Source organism: Aphis gossypii, chromosome 3 (genome assembly GCF_020184175.1).
Source record: "Aphis gossypii isolate Hap1 chromosome 3, ASM2018417v2, whole genome shotgun sequence".
Taxonomy (NCBI): domain Eukaryota; kingdom Metazoa; phylum Arthropoda; class Insecta; order Hemiptera; family Aphididae; genus Aphis; species Aphis gossypii.
Genome location: NC_065532.1, coordinates 37,581,535 through 37,603,583, shown reverse-complemented (window position 1 = coordinate 37,603,583; position 22,049 = coordinate 37,581,535). Strand labels below are relative to the sequence as shown.

Genomic DNA, 22,049 nt, shown 5'->3' with positions numbered 1-22,049 from the left:
ACTGATCAACAATGATGCTGATTTGAATAACGGAATCACGTTGCGGTTACAGGTTACTGGTTCGTCTTTAGACATTAATTTATTAACAATATTAACTTCTCTTTTAACTATCTTCAAATAGTTCAAATCTTGTATTCACTGTTCTTGTCTCTTGAGCTCATGACTTCTTGAATACATTTTAACTTCACTGATTGTGTGAAGTTGATAATTTATTATTTGTTTTGCCAATACTCAATAGCAACTACACACTATAACAGTAGTTGTGAATTGTAATTGAAGACTCAAAACAAGTTTCATCAACTATCAAATCAAAATTTTCCAATGTTTGTGCAGATCACTCGTTATTAATATTCAATAATTGAATAGATACGTAGTGTATATATTTGCTCTTTCAATACCGTTCGTTTGGTAAGTATGTTTGCTTACTGTTAACACAAATACCACTCAGTTTATCTTGTAATGTTCAACTGATTACATTTTAAAACTTTTTTTATTACCATGCATTATTTATTACTTTTAAGTCAATTTTATTAACAGACACTATGGGTGAAATCATATCAGACCAAGAGTTACGTCGCCGTTTGTTGGTGTTCAATGCAGTAGTCCCTCCAGTGACTAGTACTACCAGGAACTTGTTATTGAAAAAACTTGCAAGTCTAGAGAGTAAACAATCAAGTAATACAATAGATGCTTCTAATATTATGCCACCACCAAAGTTAAGAGGTTTAGCTAATAGTACCAATGAATCTATAATGATATCATCTTCTGTGGATGGAAAACATTCTCAGCATAAGACATTTGATAGCACAAGTAGTCCCAGGAAAAGTGTTCGTCAACGGCGACAGTATCGAGCTCCAGATCTATTTGATACCTCAGATTCTGAAGTTGATGCGGGCACCCTTGGACAGTCCATACTTCCTGCTAATCCATATATAGCTAGTTCTTCTCCTAAATCAAATGAAACATCTTTGATGAATGTATCCAACTGGAAAAATTCACATGACTATCAAAACTCATATGTGTCACCAGGTAAATTATTAACTTAATTTTTAATATTTTAATAATTTTAAGATTTAATTAACTACTTATTCTACACATTTTAATTCAAAAATAATTCAACAGAAACAAAAAATTCTCCTGTAAAAAAACGTGAAATACAATCAGAAAAAATAACATCTAAACTTTTTGACTCCAATATAATTAAAACACCAACAGAAGAAGTTAATCAGAAACTACGGGTAGGTTCTGTTTCCAAAACTCCATCACATGCTGATCAGGCAATACAAAGGTGGAAAGAAAAAATGATGAGCCAATCACGGGGCAAGTACTTACCTAATTTTTAAATATAGCATAACCTATTTCCTTATTTTAGTGATGATACATCAATTATGTATTAAAATAAAATATTAGATACATAATTAATAGTACTTTAACTATTTTGGTATTTTGCAGATAAAGATAATGTACCAAAAACAACTTCATTGTTTAATTCACCATCACCTATTTCAAAAGTCACTCCAAAAAATTTAAGGTTTGCTAATCCATTTTCTATCAAAATAAAATATTAATATATCTATGTATATAATAATAATATTAATTTATTATAGGAAAAACTTTGTTCAGTCTACACAGCAAAAGAGTTTTATAAATTATACAAAAAACACACAAAATATCATCCTCCTAGTTGTTGGATTTTTTGCAGTAGTTTTTGGATTATACTTTATTTCAATACAACCAAATACAACTGTTTTACCAACAAGTAATGAGAAATACATTAAACATATTATTTTATACTATAATTTATTTTTCTTGTTTCTTATACTTTTTTCTTTTGCATTACTAAAAGCTGAATTTTAAACTCAGCTTTTAGTTTATTATAAAACAATTTATAATTTAAATATATTTTTTCTAACTATAACTCTAATCAGGAGTGAGTTGCACAAAATAATCATTTTATACTCCAGGCTTTGAAAAGTAAATTATACATCATTAAGAAGATGCTACATCAGCATGTGTTGTCTCCGACCTTCAAGCACATAACATAGCAACAAATGTCCGTAACTTGCTTTAAAATTTTAATTTTTAAAAGACCTAAGAGATTCATTGGATTACTTCATTGGAATATTAAACGTAAAAGAGTATAATAGATTATTCACAACTTACAATTTGCTTTGTTATGTGTTTGTAAGTCCGAGACAAAACATCCACATCCTCATTATATTATCCATTTATTATACACAAAAACTGGTTGCCATACATCCCAATTTTGAATACAGTGTCTTAATTGTTTCGAGACTACTAATTATTCCAAATTAAACTTCAATAATTTATGTTAAAATTTTATATTTAACTAAATATTTCCACTAAAAAAACCATATTGTTTTCATAAATGATAAAGTAATGAAGTATGTACTTAATTGACTGACCAAATGTATCTTAAAATTATTTTTCCAGCTTTTTGATGATAAATAACAACAAATATGTTCATTATTTTCTTGTTTCCACATGACAACTTAAGTTACTGTTTATGGCTAATTGATAATTGTATCATTTACTTGTAACTGAATTTTTTTTACCTAATAAACTTATGTAGTAAAATGCTTCCCTTTTTTGTGGTATTTCTGTTACAAAATACTATGTTTCAAACTGGTTGTTGAGTGTTTACCTTACTGAAGTGTTAACATTTTTTCAATAAAATGTATATAATAACTGTTTATCTTGGTTTAAGTAAAATAAAGTATGCCAACTATCGTATTACATTTTTTTTTTTTAAAAAAAAAAGGTTAGAATATTAGTAATGCCATAAACAGCCTCATAACAAATAAAAAAACATTGCAGCAAACTATTGTCAAATGTAACATTAATAAAAATATTAAAAATAAGTTAAGTTAAACCTATGTTAGATCAAACTTTTTATTTCCAATATTAATAATATTATTTTAATAAGATTTAAGTGTTATTATAATACATGGTTTAGAATATTATTTTATACATTGAATAATTTATTTTAAGGTATTTTAAGCTCATTATGTGCAAAAAAAGGTCTCCAAGGACTTGATTGTGATACAGAACAAGAAAAAGTACAGCGTTTGTATAACTCATTAGTATCACAAGTACAAGATAGATATGTAAAGAACCAATGTGACAAATCTGATATTGAGCCTATAGTTAATCCACAAACTGTATTTGAATATATTTCAACACATGAAAACCTACCATCCAGGGAAATTGAAGAATTGGTTGAACTTTTTAAAAGCATTGCAAAAACATATTCTGATTCACCAATTGGATTTGACACTTCATTTAACATCAATGTACAACCAAATTTGCCAATTCTCTGTGCAGTAAAACATATTTTTTCTAATATGTTCTATCTAGCTACATGGCTTGGAATAGGTATGTATACTCAATGTGTAGTATTTAAAGCTCTTCAATATTTTGTTTTCTATGAATGTCACTATGGAATTTTATAGTTTTTTGCTTAATTAATAAAATTGTAACTTCATCATTTTTTAAAAAATATTTGTATTTATATTCAACTCAAACACTTTCTGAAAAATTATTTGCAATCTAAAACTTGATATTTTAATTGCATTTGAAGTTTTTTATGCATATATATGTATACTAGATTATTTTTTCCTAAAAATGTTCTACATTTGACAGCTAGATAATTTTTATTATTACAGTACACAACATAAGTATCTATTAAATTGTTAACTATTACACTAAAAATATTATTCTCCTATTATGAAATAATTTAGATATGGAATATATTATGTTATTTCTATTTCTTGTTTCATTGTAATAATTAAATAAAACAATATTAGTGATATCCAAACTTTTTACTGTTACAAAACCCCCAAATAAAAATTTCAATTTTTTGCAATTAGAGTTTTTCTTATGTATACATTGTTCTATTAAAATTGAATATATTTTATTTGTTGTAAGAGCTTAGTTTATTAATCTATTTTATATGAACTAATTTAAAATAAAATTAAAATAATTTTGAACACTGTTTTAATATATATTTATTTATTTTCAGTGGCTCTGTCAATTGTTGGTCTTTATTTTGTTATATGCTACATCTCAACAAAAAGTGAAAACTATAAACAAGAAATTAACCAATTAGTTGAAAATACAATTGAGTTACTAAAAGAACAAGCACAAAATAAACCAAATGAAAGTTATCTACCTATTATTCATATACGTGATCATTTGATTCCATTCAATGAAAGACAAGGTAAGATAAGATAAGCCTTTTTTTTATTTTTAAATTTATCAATTTTTTTTTAATGAATATTTTATTTTTTAGCAAAATCTAAAATTTGGGCTGAAGTAGTTCAATACTTTACTGAATCAGAATCTAGTGTACGATCCGAAGTCCAAGAAATTGATGGTGAAGACTTCGAAGTATGGAGATGGGTTCAGCCTATGTCACCTGGTGTGTAGTATGAGTTATGTTACATAATACAACTTAATGACATAAATTGAGTGACAATTAGCATATCTCATTATTTTTATAAATCATTTGGTTTGTACTTATTGTTCAAGCAATCAAATATAAAATAGTTTTATTATACGAACAAATGTTTAATTATAAGTACTTTGTATTTTTGTATTATTTATTTATAACAACAATGTATTACTTCAATAGTAATTAATAACACTCATATTTTTGTTCAAAACAAAAATAAAACAACATAATTATATTTTCTGTAACATCATATATTTGGAATATAATAAACAGAAAAATTAAAACAAAGTTCATTTACTCTACTTTAACCCTAAGATTAATCTTAATATTCTTAATCTATAAATACATATATATTGCTATTTTGGCAATTTAGATTATCATCTAAGCAAAAAATAATAACATTAATAACTGTGTCCAACACCTTTACATTGATATCTAAGACAGAGAACAATTGACTTGAATATAAATACAACTACTATTAGTTCTTGATCTTGGTTCATCTATTGACAAATTTATCTATTATGTTTAATTTTATGAATTCACAAGAATAACAGTTATTATTTAAAAATAAATAACTTAAGAAAAAAATATTGTTGTATAGTCAGGACTGTATTTATACCTAGGGTGGCAAATTTTTTAAGAAATGGAAAAACAAATCATATATATATTTACTACATTTTTTTTCTTGGGATAGGGGCGCCATATTTCAAAGGGCCTAGGGTGGCACTTGTTCTAAATTTGGCACTGTGTATGGTGTATATAAAGATTAGTGAAAGTAAATTATATTTTTAGTTTTAGAAATAAAGAATTTTATGAGTTTTCATTATTATAATGATGTAAACTCAATAGATTCTTTGAAATGCACATACTTAAGTAATAATTCATTTTGAAAAATAATTTAATAAACACATTTGTGACTTACATGCATTTTTAAAATGTAAACATCGATGATTAATTATATAAAATAATTGTGTTCTCTAGCATCCAATATCATTGTAAAACGTTATTTTTAATCAACTTATCAATGAATGATTATTTCAAACAGCTATTTAATATTTACATTTTACACATTTGTAAATGTAAATTTAAAATACAACTTAATACTTTTATGTACATGATCAGCCTATGTAATATAAACATTTTTTTTTTTTTTAATATAAAATTATAAATTTATATTATAAACATACAATAAACACTTATGAATTAGTATTAAGACACAAATTACCAATATAATAATAAATTATAGCAATGGAATTGAGTTATGCATTTAAAAAAGAAAAAAAATTGATAAATTAAAATATGCTCCATAGACAAGTTTTGTTATTAAAATGCTATTTTATGCTGAAATATCATTATGTGATTGATATTGAACTCATTTATTTAGTAAAAAAAAAAATCTCATTTAATGAAAATCAGGCTATTGAACACGTTTGTGATCATTTTGTTTTGCTTATATATTTTTTTAAACTACGAGTTCATAATATTTTTTGCCCGTGAATTGGTAAATGGTCTATCTTCCCCAACCCAATGAGCGCTCATGAAGGCAGCTAATCTAACTATCTAAGTACAATGCAAGAACCAGTGAAAAACCAGAAATCTACCACAGAAATTTCCGGTTCAAATACTAAGAGATATTTGGATGTATCTTATGAGTTATGAATTGTCCAAGTTTTGCTTTCATACATCATCATTCATCACTGACCGAATAAAAATTCTATATAGTTGCACCTTTAGACTCTTAGACAACATTCTTAATTTCAACATCTTGTTCGGTCCAAATAGCATATTATATTGCCTTAAAGTATTCTTGTTTTTACTCTTTTTGTATTTCGTTATTCCGAGTTAAAAGTGTCTCCAGGTACTTGAACTCCTGTACTCTGTTCAGAAAATATATCAATTAATATCCTTAACGATAGGGGCTGACATACCACTCGGGTATCACCGCTCAGAACCGTTTTTCGTATATAATAATATATCATTGAATTCGAATTTAATACCAATAAAAATTTAATTTACACAGCAGAGCGGTGCCCACACGTTTTTATTTCATCATTATTTCAATTTTAACGCCAAATACATAATTCATTTTGATTTTTGATGATAATTATAATTAGCTATATAATTCAAGTTGCTGTTTGTCGTGGTCACATACAATTATACAAATATACAATCAGTCCAGTCCAAAATCCAAATCACTACTAATTTTGTATTGTTGGCAACGCTGGTTACCATCTCGTATTTCAGGTTAGGATATTAAAACTTGACGGGAACACCGTTTACCGCGTCCAGGCGATTTTTTAACTCATTTTTTGGCGGGGGATGGTGTGACCGGGGCCATGGCTACACTGGTTGGCCGCCGACACGGGATCCGCGCTTGCAACACTGCGAAAAGTAAGCGCACGGCACCGGGCACACAATGTTTAATATTGTACCATTGTATTGTGTGTATAATAATGTATTATTATATATATACATACCATACGGTCGTGGTCGTAATGATGTTGTGTATCCGGTATTCCGGTATCGGCGGCGCAAGCACCAAGGTTACGCTCGCAGCGAGCTGATTAAAATAACGGAATTTTCGTGTCCAATAAAACATAATATACACTATTATCATTTATCTCATTGTAGGTTAAAACACAGAATAATATTATTCTGCGGATAAATAATCTTATAAAAACGGCCAATTTTCTAACTCATCGTCGCGCACCGTACTGCCGATTTCGAATCAAAAGGCAGGGTTCAAACGCTCGTATCATCCGGCTGTTATGGTCGCCCCAATAACGTTGAAGATTTTGAATCACCGCCTCTGACTGAACAAACGACGTCGGTACTGCTGCTGCCGACGACAAGACAGTTTTCGTTGTTGTGGCTCTTTTTCTCCCATAAAAGCAACCCAGACGTGAGTATAACAATTGGGTTGAAAATCTAAAGAATTCGGCCTACCCCGTGTTTGATTTTTACCGCACACGTAGTATAACACAATATTATTACCAAACATATAAATGTTCGTTTAACAATAATGATGGTCGGTTTTTGATTTTCAGTCGTGCAATGGGTGAGAGTATCTCTGACCAAGAACTGCGGCGACGTCTGTTGACCTTCAACACTGTCGTTCCTCCGGTCACAAATTCGACCAGAAGATTGTTGTTGAAAAAACTTGCAGATCTCGAAAGCCATCATTCGAGCCAAATTGAATCCCCCAAATCAAATGATATATCCTTGATAAATGTATCAAACTGGAATAATTCTGCAAGTGAAGACGAGGAACAAAACTCTTATTTGTTTACAGGTCTGTAGCTAATATGGCTGTGTTTGTTTTATTCAAAACTTAGAATATTTTAATATTTTGCAGAAACCAAAAAGTTTCCTAACAAACTACCTGAAATACAGACTGAAAAAAAACAACCAAGACTTTATGACTCTAGTGTCAATATAACACCAAGAGAACCTATTTTTCGAAGTCCACGTTCAAATCCTGTCACTGAGACTCCTTATGCCGATCAAGCTATTCAAAGATGGAAAGAAAAAATGATGAATCAATCCCAAAGTAAGCCAATAAGATTCTAATTAATTAAATTGTTCATAAAGTCTAATCAATTTATATTTTATACCTACAAATATTGTTCAATTTATGCATTAAAAATGATATTGATTTTTAATGCTGCTGGAAAACAGGTGTTTTCATTTTTTGACACCAAAAACTTAAAAATTAACCTAAACCAAAATCAAAAAAATTAATAAGTTGTTCGAAAAACTAAATCCATTATTAATAATATTAAGGAACAATTCGTTTGAACTTATATATTTTATAAAAAAATTCTAATGACATTACAAAAATGAATTAAAACTGAATCCTAAAAATATAAAAAAAGAACTGTTCACAAAATCTAAAAATTTCATAAACTTAGACCGACATTAAAGAACTTAAAAAAACCAGAATATTATCACATTATCTTTAATACTCGTTATGGTTTGTATCCAACTATATTCTCTCGAAAAATGGAATATATTAACACAATATATGAGACTAACATTGATGGGATCAGCTGCAAGTGAGAATCAAAAGTTATCATTATCTCTAGATGAATATTTACTAATAGCTTTACCTTTATATAATTGATAAATATTTATTAGAGTTATTTAGGCGAGACAATTACCCAAATAAATTCTATAATGTGTAAATAGCAACAAATAAAACTATAAATTGTTAAGTAACAAAATTATTTAAAAATAAATTTGTTTGATTAATGAACATTTTTGAAAAAATAATAAAACAGTATAAATGGTTTTGATATTTTTAGCATTGTTACAGATAAAAATATATTTATACTCATATTCATATCTTAGATAATAATATTTTGGACTATTTTTATAAAAACATGTAAATGTGATAAGTCCAAGTCTTAGTCTTAATAAATTAACTTTGTCATTGCAGATAGTCTATCAGACCAGTTTTTTCCTAAATACTGAATTCAAATTTGCTTTCTTAAAGTTAATAATTAAATTACAACCTGCAAAAATGTAACATCTTTTAAACCATATTTAAAATACAATAGTTAAATGGTGAATATTTTAAATAGTGGATTAATTTATTGTATTATGTTAATTTTTAATATATAGATAAAACTGATGTGTCGAATACTTCACAGTTTGATTTTCCATCTCCTGTTTCATCAATTTATTCTCAAAATTCAAGGTTTGTTGAATAATATTTTATTAAAAAAATAAATATAAATTCTATTTTATATATATAGGAGATACATTCAACCAACACAACAAAGGAATCTGGGAAATAGCTATACAAGAAACACTCAGTATATAATACTGCTTTTTATTGGATTTTTTGTAGTAATTTTTGGATTATATTTCACTTCAATACAATCAAGTACAGTTGTATTATCTCCAGGTAATTAATTATTTTATAAATAAAATAAATATAAGTTGTATTTATAATTATAATATCATCATCAATTTACTTTTAATTGTTTACTATAAATTAAACTTAATATTTTAATATACCATAAAAAAGCTAATTACAATCAAACAAACTACAAGTTACCAGAATTCTTGCTCAAATTTCTCTATAGTCATTATCACTAAACTTAACTCTGATTACTGATTAATTAAATATGCCCTTTTTTTAGATTCTGTGTGAGCAATACAATGTATTGATTTTATAATAATGCATGTTAGGATTTTTTTTCGCATTATAGTGCTTTAATTTTCATCTTTGGTAATGATGTCTGGTCGAAAATTGGATCTATGTGTTATCTTGGAAAGTTAAAAGTATAAAATTATGAAAAATAAAAAAAACTGAGGAAAAACAGAAATTATTATACTAATCCAGTATTCAACGAAATTAATTTTTCTATTTTATTTTAATCTTAAATGAATATCATAGAAACTTTAAATTTCACCTAGTATTCACGTTATCATTATTTCTCTCCAATCAGAATTATCCATTGCAGTAATCAACTCAAAGTCTACTGTACAGTAGAGTGGGTATCATTTATCCACCTGTTTCTATATGAGTTCTATATGCTTATTTGTAATATCCTAGAGTTCTTAAATTACAAATTTGAAATATTTCTCATAAAAATTAAATTGTTATAAGATTTCATTGCTTAACCAAATCATAAATCTGTGCCGTATATTTAATCATATAAAATTAATTGCCGATTTATAGTCATAAAATTATTGAAACTGGTGTCACTTAATGTATTTTGCATACTAGTAGCATTGATTATAAAAATATATACTACACTATACTATACTTTACTTATATTTGATATCATGAATGCTTAATTATTCACTAGACTATAGCTGGTGTCACAATTCTAATACTTAAACCCTGCTATGATTTAGTAGTATTGACATTGTTGGATGAAAGCCGATGTACATTATTTAGAATATATTTTTTTACTGACAATATATTGTATCCCTCGTTAATAATATCAAAATATACTATAATTATTAACTAATATTAAATTGCAGGCATTTTGAACTCTTTATGTGCCAAAAAAAGTCTACAAGGAGTTGACTGTGATACAGAACAAAAAAGAGTACAAAATTTATATAGTTCTTTGGTATCCCAAGTTCAAGATAAATATATCAAAAACCAATGTGAAAAGTCAGATATAGAACCAACTGTGGATGCTCAAACTATATTTGAATATATTTCAACCCATGAAAATTTACCATCTAGGGAAGTTGAAGAATTAGTTGAATTATTTAAAAGTATTGCAAAAACCTATTCTGAATCACCCATTGGATTTGACACTTCATTTAATATCAATGTACAACCAAATTTACCAGTTCTATGCGCAGTTAAAAAAATTTTTACCAACATGTTCTATTTAATTTTGTGGCTGGGAATAGGTAATTAAATATAAAATATTTTTACTACTTTATATAAACTTAAATAAAAACTTTAATTCTAGTTATATTTTAATATTATGTTTAACCTTTTATTTTTAGTATCATTGTCTCTCATCAGCCTTTATTTCGGAATATGCTACATGACAACCAAAAGTGAAAAGCATAAACAAGAAGTTAATCGATTAGTTGAAAACATAATTGATTTACTGAAACAACAAGCTCAATATCGACCTAATGAAAGTTATTTACCTATCATACATATACGTGATCAATTAATTCCACCTAATGAGAGACAAAGTATAAAAACATTTTATTATAAAAAATATTACCTTTTCTTCTATAATATCATTTTATTCCAGAAAAATCAAAAATTTGGGCTGAAGTTGAACAATATTTCACTGAATCAGAATCAAGAGTGAGATCTGAGATTCAACAAATTGATGGTGAAGACTTTCAAGTATTGAGATGGGTTCAACCTGTGTCCCCTGTCACAGCGTGAGTTATAGTAATTAATATAATTAAATTACTTAGTAAAGATAATATAATACTTAGCATTTGCTTATTGTGATCAATGATCAAAAATTGGTTTACAGTTTTAATTGTCTTCAATTCAATAATTTCTATATTTTTTTCTTTCTAAAATTAATCTTCTATATAGAGATATTATTTCTTTATTATTTATTATTATTATTATTAATTAACAAATAAACACCAACATTTTTATATTTTCATTGATTTATTTTAAATATATTATTTTAGGAAAAAAGTTTGGCAAGGTCAAGCGTTTGAAACTAATGAAGGTAGTATGAACTCTCCTCAACCGAGTCCTACTTCTTGTTTAAAAATCCGTCATATGTTTGGACCAGATTCGTAAGTAGACTGTTTGTACAAAAAAATAATATATACCTATATGATAAATAACATTAATAATGAATATTTTGTTTATTTATTCACAGTATGTTAGGAGTTGATTGTGAAACACGTGTTAAAGATGCTATTCTAGAAAAGTGTGAGTCTGTACAAGTTTTACATCTTTCAGTTGATCGCAGTAGTCATGAAGGATGTGTTTATGTCAAATGTGCTTCTCCTGCTGAAGCAGGAAAAGCTTATAGACAGTTACATGGGTTTTGGTATGATGGTATGTTATATATTTTAGTATAATTATATAATTTGACAAGACTATTATTAAGCATATAAATGTTTTAATTCTATAACCTTATGGGTTTTAATTATTTCAGGAAAATTGGTAACTGTAAAATTTTTACGTTTGGAGCGTTATCATCAAAGATTTCCAGACGCTGTTAGTACAACAATTCCTCTTATGCCGTCTAATAATGAAAAACGTTCGTTACAATAAATTACATTGTTATATTGAAATAATTTTATATCACTAACATTGTTGTTTAATTTTAAAAACGCCTAACGTTTTAATAATTATTAATATAATAGGTAAATGTTTTTACATTACTGCTAGTACTTTGTTTTGTTTTTCTACTATTATTATTTCTATAAGTAACAAAACCTTATAACTCGTTGCGAAGTAATATTGTTTTTTTTTTTCTACTATTTCTTATTTTTTAATCTTATGCTTTAAAAAGCCATCCTAAGTTATTGAATATATTTTTGTAAACTTATAGATGAATTTAACATTTTCCATGTAATATATTAATACTACACAAAAGTATGTTGTACATTTAAATATTATTTGCTATTGTTATATATGCTAACCCAATTTAATTGGTTAACCAAAAATTTCTGACATTTTAGTAAATAAATATATTTGTTTTGACATTAAAATTGCCATAAATATATATTATATTTAAGTAAATAAAAAATAATTGGCAACACTCGATTTCCTAATATAATTACCTTTGTCGCCTTATTACATTGCATACCATTTAAATATATTTAAATAAATAACTACAGTTGGTTTGATATTCAATGAACAGTCATAATCTTCAGTTTATGAAATTAAAAATTTGATTATCATTAATTATTGTAATAATTATTGCCCTTAAGTACATTGTAGTATTATAAATACAGCCACATGAGTAAGTAATTTATTATACTTTAAAGAGAATAATCAGAATACGTTTTAAATATATTATTATTTATTTTTTATTTCTATTTTGGCATTATGGCATTTTTTAGTGCATTACTAATAATTATATCAAAAAATGTTCTTATCCTTTAGACTTATTCCCCTGTGGTTCTGAGTGTTGTATTATATTGTTATCTATCCCCATATGCTATTGTTTCAATGGTAAAAGAATTAACTCAAATTAGATTTTTTTTTTTTTTGCTACAATTCTTATACTAAAGTACTAAATATATTAAAGCAATATAGGTATAATTAAATGTGTACTATAAAATTATTAAACATGTTTTGTAAGTTGTAACATTCTTTTTTTTAGTAATAATTTATTTATTTGAACATACTGCACAGCCAAGAAACTACATTTGTAAGTAGCTGAGCTATTTGGTAGAGCATGGGTAGTGAATACATGCTAAGTTATTAAAAGAAGTTTATAAGTACATTTCAAATTATTGTTGTTTTAAATCATCCCAATTGTTTAAATTTTTGGCATTGACCATTGATAATAATTATTATAGTATAGATAATATCTTTTCTATAGTGATATATTAATATTATGAGGATTTTATAGTTAGGATGTATACAAATATTGAAATATTTGAAAAATACCAAAAATTATTAAAGATAGGTAGTGGGTAGTAATATTATTCCCTCAAAATAGGGGATCACTGATCAGTTATAACAATGATATTATTGATAGTAAAAAATACTTTAAAAATGTATTACTCTAAATACCAACTCTATAAAATATGATAAAAAGATATAAAAAAAAAGACACGAAGTAATCTGTACAAAGTGTCTTGGTAGTCGTAAGTACCTACATCTCGTCATCAACAGTATAATACAACTTATTTAAGAGGACGCCATAGTATCATATCCACATATTATGTTGTCTCCGTCTTCTAAGTAGCAAGTTAGGCGTATGTAATATATCGTAAATTAAAAATGCTCATTACTCACTTAAAAACCAAGTACCAACACATGCATACAAGTAAGCGTCCTCTTAAGTATTCCAAAAATTTGAAAATTCTTTAAAAAATCATCAAAATAAGTGTAATAAGTTCTATAATATCTAGGTATGTATTGCACATTTTTAAATGATAAATTATAAAAACATACCTACAAAAAACACACAGTTAAATCACAGAATAATTCTGTAGTAAAATCAATATATTCATCGCTCTGGTCAGAATTTATGAAGTATGTACTTATCTACCTTATCTATTTATATATATAGATATCTGAATAGGTATCTGGTGTTCGAATAAATTGCACTCACTCTGATCATTTTGTACATAAAACATGTTTATATATAACTTATAAATCGACGATCAGAAGAGTAATAATTTATGTTTTTAATAAATATAACTTATTATTTTTAATGTAATGATTACATTTAAGTACCCGGTAATAAGAATAGCTACAATTTGATAAAGTGGTAAAGTATGTAGGTGTAACGGTTTGCTGTGCAGTGTAGGTGTCAGATGGATTTCAATGATTTTATTACCAATTGAATAAGTCGCTGTAATATACGTTAGGAGTTTTAGTGTTTAGTTTATTGAATTCAACACATTACCTGGGTTAGGTAATATCCTTTGATCCACACTTTTAAAGGGAATTTCTTTAAATATTTAATAAATAGAGACGCATAAGGGTAGGACAAAAAAATAACTGCTTATCAGAGTTCAATTATCAAATAAAAAAAAGGACAAGTGGCGGGTACCGCTTTGCTGTATTACACGAATAAATGTGTACAAAAAATAGACTTTCAGCCTTTACTACTTACTATAACTACCACAAAACTAGTAAGTACCTATAATACAGAGTTATTCTTATTATACTTGGTTTTTCTAAGTTACCCATTCAATTATCTTACGCCATTTGACTATTTCTTTTGGCGAAATTTTAAAGATATTGTGTATGTGCCACTATTATCAACTACAGAGAATAAAATAAGTGGAGTCAATTACTAAAGATATGCATAAAATAAATTTGAATTCATAAGATACTGTTCGTATGATCAAGGAATAAAAGAAACAACATGGACAATTTATAGGTAAGTAGGTAGGTACCTTAAACCTTTATAAATAAATTTGTAATACAATTATTTTATTTAATGAATCGTGAATCGTGTATGACAGTGATGACACTAAAAACATAAAAACTAAAAATGTATATAATATAAGCATAAACGCATTTGGAATTGAACGAATTATTGTTATTTATTTGAATAACCCTATATTTTATGATATGATATAAATATATAATACTTATATTGATATTATACCTAGTTATAGGTTGAATTAATTTTTACTTTAAACATTGTCTATAAGTGGATAATTAATATAGTTTTCTAATTTTTATTTTTACTTTTTCTAATACATCGCCGCTATTACATAATTTTTTTTTTTATCACTACCTCCCTATACGTATAGCAAATATCGACGATTATTTAACTGTATATTTTATTTAACATATAATAACAAAATACCTAACTTTTTAAAGTAAACACTTCATCAACTAAAAATAATCTCTATTTATTTTATAGAAGATTGCATAAATACTATTGTTGTATAATTGTTGAGCTGTAATAGTTATTACTAGAAGCTAATAAAAAAATAAATAAATAATCCCCTCTATATATATTATATTAGAATCGTTTTACGAGTTTTCAATAATTTGTGTAACATTAAGTCATTAAATGTATATGATGTGCTATTTTTATTGTACCTTCGATAAAACATGGGAACAGATGCTGATCAACTATTTAATTTTTGAACGAATCCTTATATAATATGGTAATATGCAACAATAATATTAAGTACCTACTTGATATTTAATTGTTAATTGTTATGTGTAAAGAAATCTATAACTACAATAAGTATATTGATATATAAGTTTAAAATTAAATTGTACTAAAATTAAAAATATAATAGAAAAAATAAGTAATATAAATTATGTAGCTATGTGCTCATGTACTTAACTTAACTATTTAATTATAATATGTACTAACTTATGTTTTAACATATAATTATTTATCAGATAATTTTGAAAAATATTTCATTGGGTGTGGTCGTGTTCTTCCCCTCGTGAATAATGCGTGTTATTTGGTCAACAAGGATAAATAAATTAATGTCACCGAAATCAAAATATTTGCACAAAATTGTATGATAGATTAACACAAGCATATATATTCAAAAAAATAAAGAAACATTCATTCATATAATAGTCACATACATTCACTATACGTATTTATGAATAATTAACTATTATTGTAAAATTCTAATTCTGTTCTTTTATTACTTTATTAGTATAATAATTTAAAGTGATATTTGTTATACCTATTAAATAATACGAGTATTTTAATTTATAATACATTTTTAATGATAATATTTATATTTTATAGTATAAATCAAGTGACTATACAGCTACATTAACTATCTATATAAATATTTTTGTCAAATTCATATACATTTTTTCCTAACTAATTAGTTAGCATAGTAATAATAGATTTTAGTTTTGAAATAAAAACTTGTATAGTACTTTAGGGCTTACATATAGAATATAATATAAATATTCTTTTAGAATCCGGAAGGCCAAGGGCAGGGCTGTACACTTCAAGCTCAAGTGCTTAAATAATCAACGTATTAGGTATAAGATTCTAGACTGACGGGTAATGGAAGCCGGACAACCAATAATAAAATAGTAAAAACAGCAAAATTTGATAATAAAATATTACGACCATTGTTTAACCAATAATCCTTAATTTACTTGAAATTTAAACGACAATTCTCTGGAAGTCACATATTGAATAATTTTGTAACTAAAATAGTTAAAAAAAATCAGTCCTATATAATATAGTTTAAACTTAGTGAACATTTTTTGAAAATTTCATTCAATTTAAAAAATTCTAATTTAACTAATAATGGAATGTTTAAAAAAATCAATTAAGATTCCTAACTTTCTGTATTAAATTTTTAAATCATTTATGTGTTGGTATTAAAAATCTTAATTATTATAACTACAGAACAATTTGTTACATGTATAATACTATTATTAGTATTACTATACTATTATATAATATACACTATATACAGGTACCTACCTAGTATGTATATAGGCCATATTAAATACAATTTTATATACCTAAAAGAATCCTCTTTTTAAACACTTATATAACCCAGTTTGACTTGATATATGCTTAACTAAATGCTAATATTATATTAACTATAAAATTATTTACTGTGACTCAAAATAAAAATCATTTATAACTTACTAGAAAAAAATTAAATATAAATTCTACCTATATTTTTGTAATTTTTCAGTCTTCGATAACAAACCTTAACATTTTTTTTTCAACTTAAATAATAAAAGATATCTACAATTTATTCTACTGGTTTAAAATTGTGTCACTGCAGTTTGGTTCCTTTATTTAATTTCACTCCAATATATTATTATCGGAAAATACATTTTTGTATGTAATGCTACTATTTTTAAATATGTTTACATATTATAGTCCCGACGTGCTGTAGCTGTAGTGAACACTGTAGAACAGTATTCGATATTATAATATAAGTAGGGACAAATTAAATAGTATTAAACTACAGCAGTACGGCCTATAGATATTATATATGTACTTAAGACATAGCATCATATACCTACATGAATTCTATATCCAGAGATAATTAATGGAGAATATATTGATAATTGATGGTATTGACCGTTTGATATCAAATCCATTATAATTTAACTATAATTGTAAAATTGAGTATAATAAATAATATAATTCCTAGTATAATATTATCATACCATATTTGATACTACAACATTGAATCCGTCGTGTACCTATTACAACATATAACAGTGTTTCTTAAATTTTTGAGATCACGGAACACAAAACAATAATATTTTTTATGCAGAACTCTTCTGAAAAGTGTCTTCAAAAAAGCGGGGTACATAAAACATGATGATAAACAACAATATTAATTACACGCGGAACCCTTAAATGATCTCCACGAAACCCCGGAGTTAAGTATTAGGAACACAGTTTAAGAATCACTGATATTATAATAACATCGGGTATTCAGCCTATATTAAACAATTCTGATATGTTGTGTAATAAACTCAAATATTTTTATTTAACATAAATAATATTTTAGTATTAGAAATTACACAATAATATACTTAAATTTAAATTGTACTTATTGTATGATAGAAAAATGAATAATTTTGCACTGCTATTCACTATACTTACTATTTACTGAATGACTAATGGTAAAATATTGATACTTATTAAATATAAATAAATAAAATAAGAGTACTGGCCACATAATCTTAACTTGTTGAGTACCTAGGTATTTAAATTTTACTTGCATTAAAATATACTGGGCACGGGTGTATAAAATACACATAATATATAGGTATAATAGAACTACTTACTTATAAACAAAAACTGCTGAAAATCTACTGATAACTAAATTTAAATTTATATATTTTAAATCATTATAATCAAAATAAAATACAATTGAAAAACTGACAAGAAAACCAATCCATAGCTATTTAGTCTCTGTATACATCTTAAAATAAAAATAAAAATGAAAATCTGCACCATAAGCTACTGCAAATGGCTACCTAGGTACTAAAATTATGATTATACTTATTTTATACACACATACATTATAGTTAAACTATGTATAATTATTGATTATATTGCGGTACCTATTTTATTTATATTATAATTTAACAATTACCTACCTATTAAAATATTATAGGTATATTAGCTACCTATTTTACAAAGTACTGACATTGTTTATTTTATAAATCACCATTAACTACACGAAAATCAAAGACTGATAAAATTTGATTGAAAACGAAAAGTTTATTCACAAGCATCATTGCACTAATACTGTATAACTGAAGAGGTAGGTATTGAAATACTGAAAATGCACTATAAATTATTTTCTTTGAAGTTTTTATTATAAAATAAATACAAGAATAAATTATATACGCATCATATAAATAATATATTTGACGATAATTTATGTAGAGTATACATGCAATTAAGCCTAGGTACGTCGCATTATACGATATACGATATACGTATACATATTCTTATAAAAATGGAGAAGTTGCTCTACTAATAATGTATGTACTATTGAGTATTATGGATACCTACTGGCTATTACTGATGTAAATTGTAATGGATGTTTAATTTGAATTCAACTGTAAGTGGGTACTACATCATTGGCCATTGAATACTAAAAACAATTGTGAGTGTAAACAGCATGTCAGCCTTTAATTCTAAGAATATTTTATAATTTATTTTTATTACTCTTACTTACACAGTAAGTTGAACTACTTTTTAACAAAAATATCTCATATAGGTAGTCATATTTTATTATAAACATTTATTATAATAACTAATCGCATATAATATCATATAATATTATTGACTAGGTACAACTGTTATAGAGTTATTAATTATTATTAACTTATAAGTCAATACCAACGCAACTTATAGGTAGGAACGGTGTAAATACGAGTAGGTTCGTAACATTTTTAGAATAACAATAAAATAACTAAAACCGCTAAAGGAACGATTGTTATTTTTTTGTTTTAGTACCTACCTATACCTATCAGTTATCTAATTTCGTCAAAACTTCAAATGCTTTGATTTGTTTCAATTTTAAATTATTATGAAAAACTTTACTTTTTATATTTTCAAGATTTTTTACCATATATGAATATTTTTATTGATATTAATAAAAAAATAAATACATAAATACATTTTAAATGCCTGTAAATAACTTGAAATCAGTTAGGAATGTAGATTAACAGTAAGTTTTTTTTTATTCCAGCAATTACAACTTATGAGGAATCTTATATTGAATTGACAATCCTTATATAGATCTTAAATTAAACAGAAATCACTGTTTAGAAGTGTTGAAAATTAAATCATTTTTACTGCTCTAAAATGCGATGCAGTGATGATAGATACCTACAAAAATAAAATAAAACATAAATCCCTATACATTCATATTCATTGCTCCGTTGACCGTTCAGAATATAAATCAAACCATGAAACAAAAATGTTATTAATATAATTATAAAAAAAAATTTAAAAATAGTAAATATCTCATTAAATAGTATTATTTGTTTCTAATTAATAACAACGAAATAAAACCTATTTTATCAAAAACTAGTGTTTAATATAATATAATAATCCCATTTTCAGTTGTTTTCTATTACTTTGAATTATTAAAAAACGTTACATTGTAATTCAAACTACTAAATCAACTAGATTAATTAATATTCTATCATTAGAAGCCAACTTCAAAAATGAAAACTCTAATCATTTTTCTGTTTTAAAACGTGACGATTAATACAAAAAAACTCATCATTATTCAATTAAAATATTCTTCACTAAGTTCAGACTCTAATACCAGGTTAAGTAAAAATAAAATATACCATTAGTATTTATTGTTAATGGTTTGGTGATTATATTTTGCTTATGTACAATGTACATGTATTATTAACAAACTGTTTAGACTATAATAGATTATAAATTTATATATACGCTGGGCGCCTAGGCTGACTAATATTTTTATTTTTTACATGACTCATGCATGAATGAACTAAAATAAAATATTTTATACCTAATAGTATGATATCAATAAAATATCTCTTTTACAGACTATAATACGTATAAAATTGAGCATTTGAGTAGCTACTAAACGTAAGCTATAGGTACATTGTTTTACTTGACTATATTTTACATTTTAATATTGCATCTATAATTTGTTTGGTGTCTTATAAAGTTAAAAGCTTGTAATTAACACTCTTGATGTAGGTATATTGATTTATGACAAGTCATAATAATAAATTGTAACATGTGTTAAAAGTATTTTAACACTTTTTCGCCATTTTGAATACTTAACTATATTTTCATAAAAAGTCATTAATTTTTCAAGAAGGTTATAACAAAAAAAAAAACGTATAGTTAAGAATAACGTTGATTATCTTAAGAGAATATCAATAAATTATTAATAAAACAATAACGTAAATGTGAAATCAAGATATAAAAATTTAGTCGAATATTATCAAAAGTGTAGTCAAATTTTCATAAAAAATATTTTAACTTTTTTTAACGCAATTATTTAATGCCTATAATAATGGTTAAAATAAATTGATTTTCTTTTTACGGATTATAATTTGACATTGTTATACTCAAGTGAAAGTACCAATACCAACGTGTTTATAAGTATGCGTTATACCTATGTATAATAAACGATATATATATATATTTTTTTTATAATGTAATTGAATTAAAATATTGATTTTTTCTTGATATACCTTCTTAAGTAGTTTTCATAAAAGCACGTGATTATTAACTATTATTTGTATTATTATTACATTAGAGTGAACTACTGAAGATATCTTGCATGTACTGCAACTGGCGTTTCGCAGAAGGTCTTTTACTCTTTTATTGCAATTATACATTCGTATATATTTATTTAATATGTATATTACATATATTACATATTTACATAATAAATTTATACTAATCTGAAAAAAAAAATATAAATTAAATTTTAAATCTTTTAAATCAGGATGTTAAACCAAATAAAAAACATGTTATATATAATGTTATTAATAAATAATAATATTGCAGTTAATATAACTGTAGAAATACTATAAATATTATTATTATAATTACTATTTACAGTAATGTTATATTTTGTTCAAAAGGATAGATAGTTTATCTCACACAAACTTTTTGTATTATATTATACTGTTCTATAAACGACATGTATCGTACATTCACACTTGGGTGATATGACGATATATTATTATGTATATATGTATGTATACTGTATGTATAAATATTTTATTTGAAAACTTTTTATAGCTACTTCGAGTTGGTCCAACTTTATCTACCAAAATACAATATAGCACGAGCATGCTTTACGCGCGACTCGCGAGGCCATCAACAACCAAAAAAAAAAAAACTATTTGGCGTATATTATGTAATATTTACATTATACATATTATAAATATAATCAATGTTTACAGCTTAGTGATTACTGCACAGTTGTTGTA

The 22,049-nt window shown here is 25.5% G+C and overlaps 2 protein-coding genes across 2 annotated transcripts; both read left to right on the top strand.

Annotated features, from left to right (window-relative positions):
* The first annotated feature begins 139 nt into the window (after positions 1-139).
* On the top strand, positions 140-4,762 carry LOC126550923 (uncharacterized). The gene is made up of 8 exons (XM_050203478.1): positions 140-408; positions 538-1,029; positions 1,123-1,320; positions 1,453-1,531; positions 1,608-1,759; positions 3,013-3,396; positions 4,043-4,240; positions 4,313-4,762. The coding sequence occupies exons 2-8, from the start codon at positions 543-545 to the stop codon at positions 4,447-4,449; spliced, it is 1,635 nt and encodes a 544-aa protein (XP_050059435.1). The 5' UTR covers positions 140-408; positions 538-542; the 3' UTR covers positions 4,450-4,762.
* A 2,211-nt stretch (positions 4,763-6,973) lies between these two features.
* On the top strand, positions 6,974-12,707 carry LOC114127610 (inner nuclear membrane protein Man1). Its single transcript, XM_027991900.2, has 11 exons — positions 6,974-7,376; positions 7,522-7,766; positions 7,830-8,024; positions 9,098-9,173; positions 9,232-9,383; positions 10,472-10,855; positions 10,955-11,152; positions 11,215-11,350; positions 11,615-11,725; positions 11,812-11,993; positions 12,094-12,707. Exons 2-11 carry the CDS (start codon positions 7,529-7,531, stop codon positions 12,210-12,212), a joined length of 1,791 nt encoding a protein of 596 aa, XP_027847701.2. The 5' UTR covers positions 6,974-7,376; positions 7,522-7,528; the 3' UTR covers positions 12,213-12,707.
* Positions 12,708-22,049: the final 9,342 nt, after the last annotated feature.

What these genes read in the sequence shown, in the direction of transcription:
- LOC126550923 (XM_050203478.1), top strand. Translation starts at nt 543, where the DNA reads ATGGGTGAAATCATATCAGACCAAGAGTTACGTCGCCGTTTGTTGGTG. An exon ending in GTCACTCCAAAAAATTTAAG is followed by an intron (nt 1,532 to 1,607) that starts GTTTGCTAATCC and finishes AATTTATTATAG; the next exon opens with GAAAAACTTTGTTCAGTCTA. An exon ending in TACAACTGTTTTACCAACAA is followed by an intron (nt 1,760 to 3,012) that starts GTAATGAGAAAT and finishes ATTTATTTTAAG; the next exon opens with GTATTTTAAGCTCATTATGT.
- LOC114127610 (XM_027991900.2), top strand. Translation starts at nt 7,529, where the DNA reads ATGGGTGAGAGTATCTCTGACCAAGAACTGCGGCGACGTCTGTTGACC. An exon ending in AAACTCTTATTTGTTTACAG is followed by an intron (nt 7,767 to 7,829) that starts GTCTGTAGCTAA and finishes AATATTTTGCAG; the next exon opens with AAACCAAAAAGTTTCCTAAC. An exon ending in ACATGGGTTTTGGTATGATG is followed by an intron (nt 11,994 to 12,093) that starts GTATGTTATATA and finishes TAATTATTTCAG; the next exon opens with GAAAATTGGTAACTGTAAAA.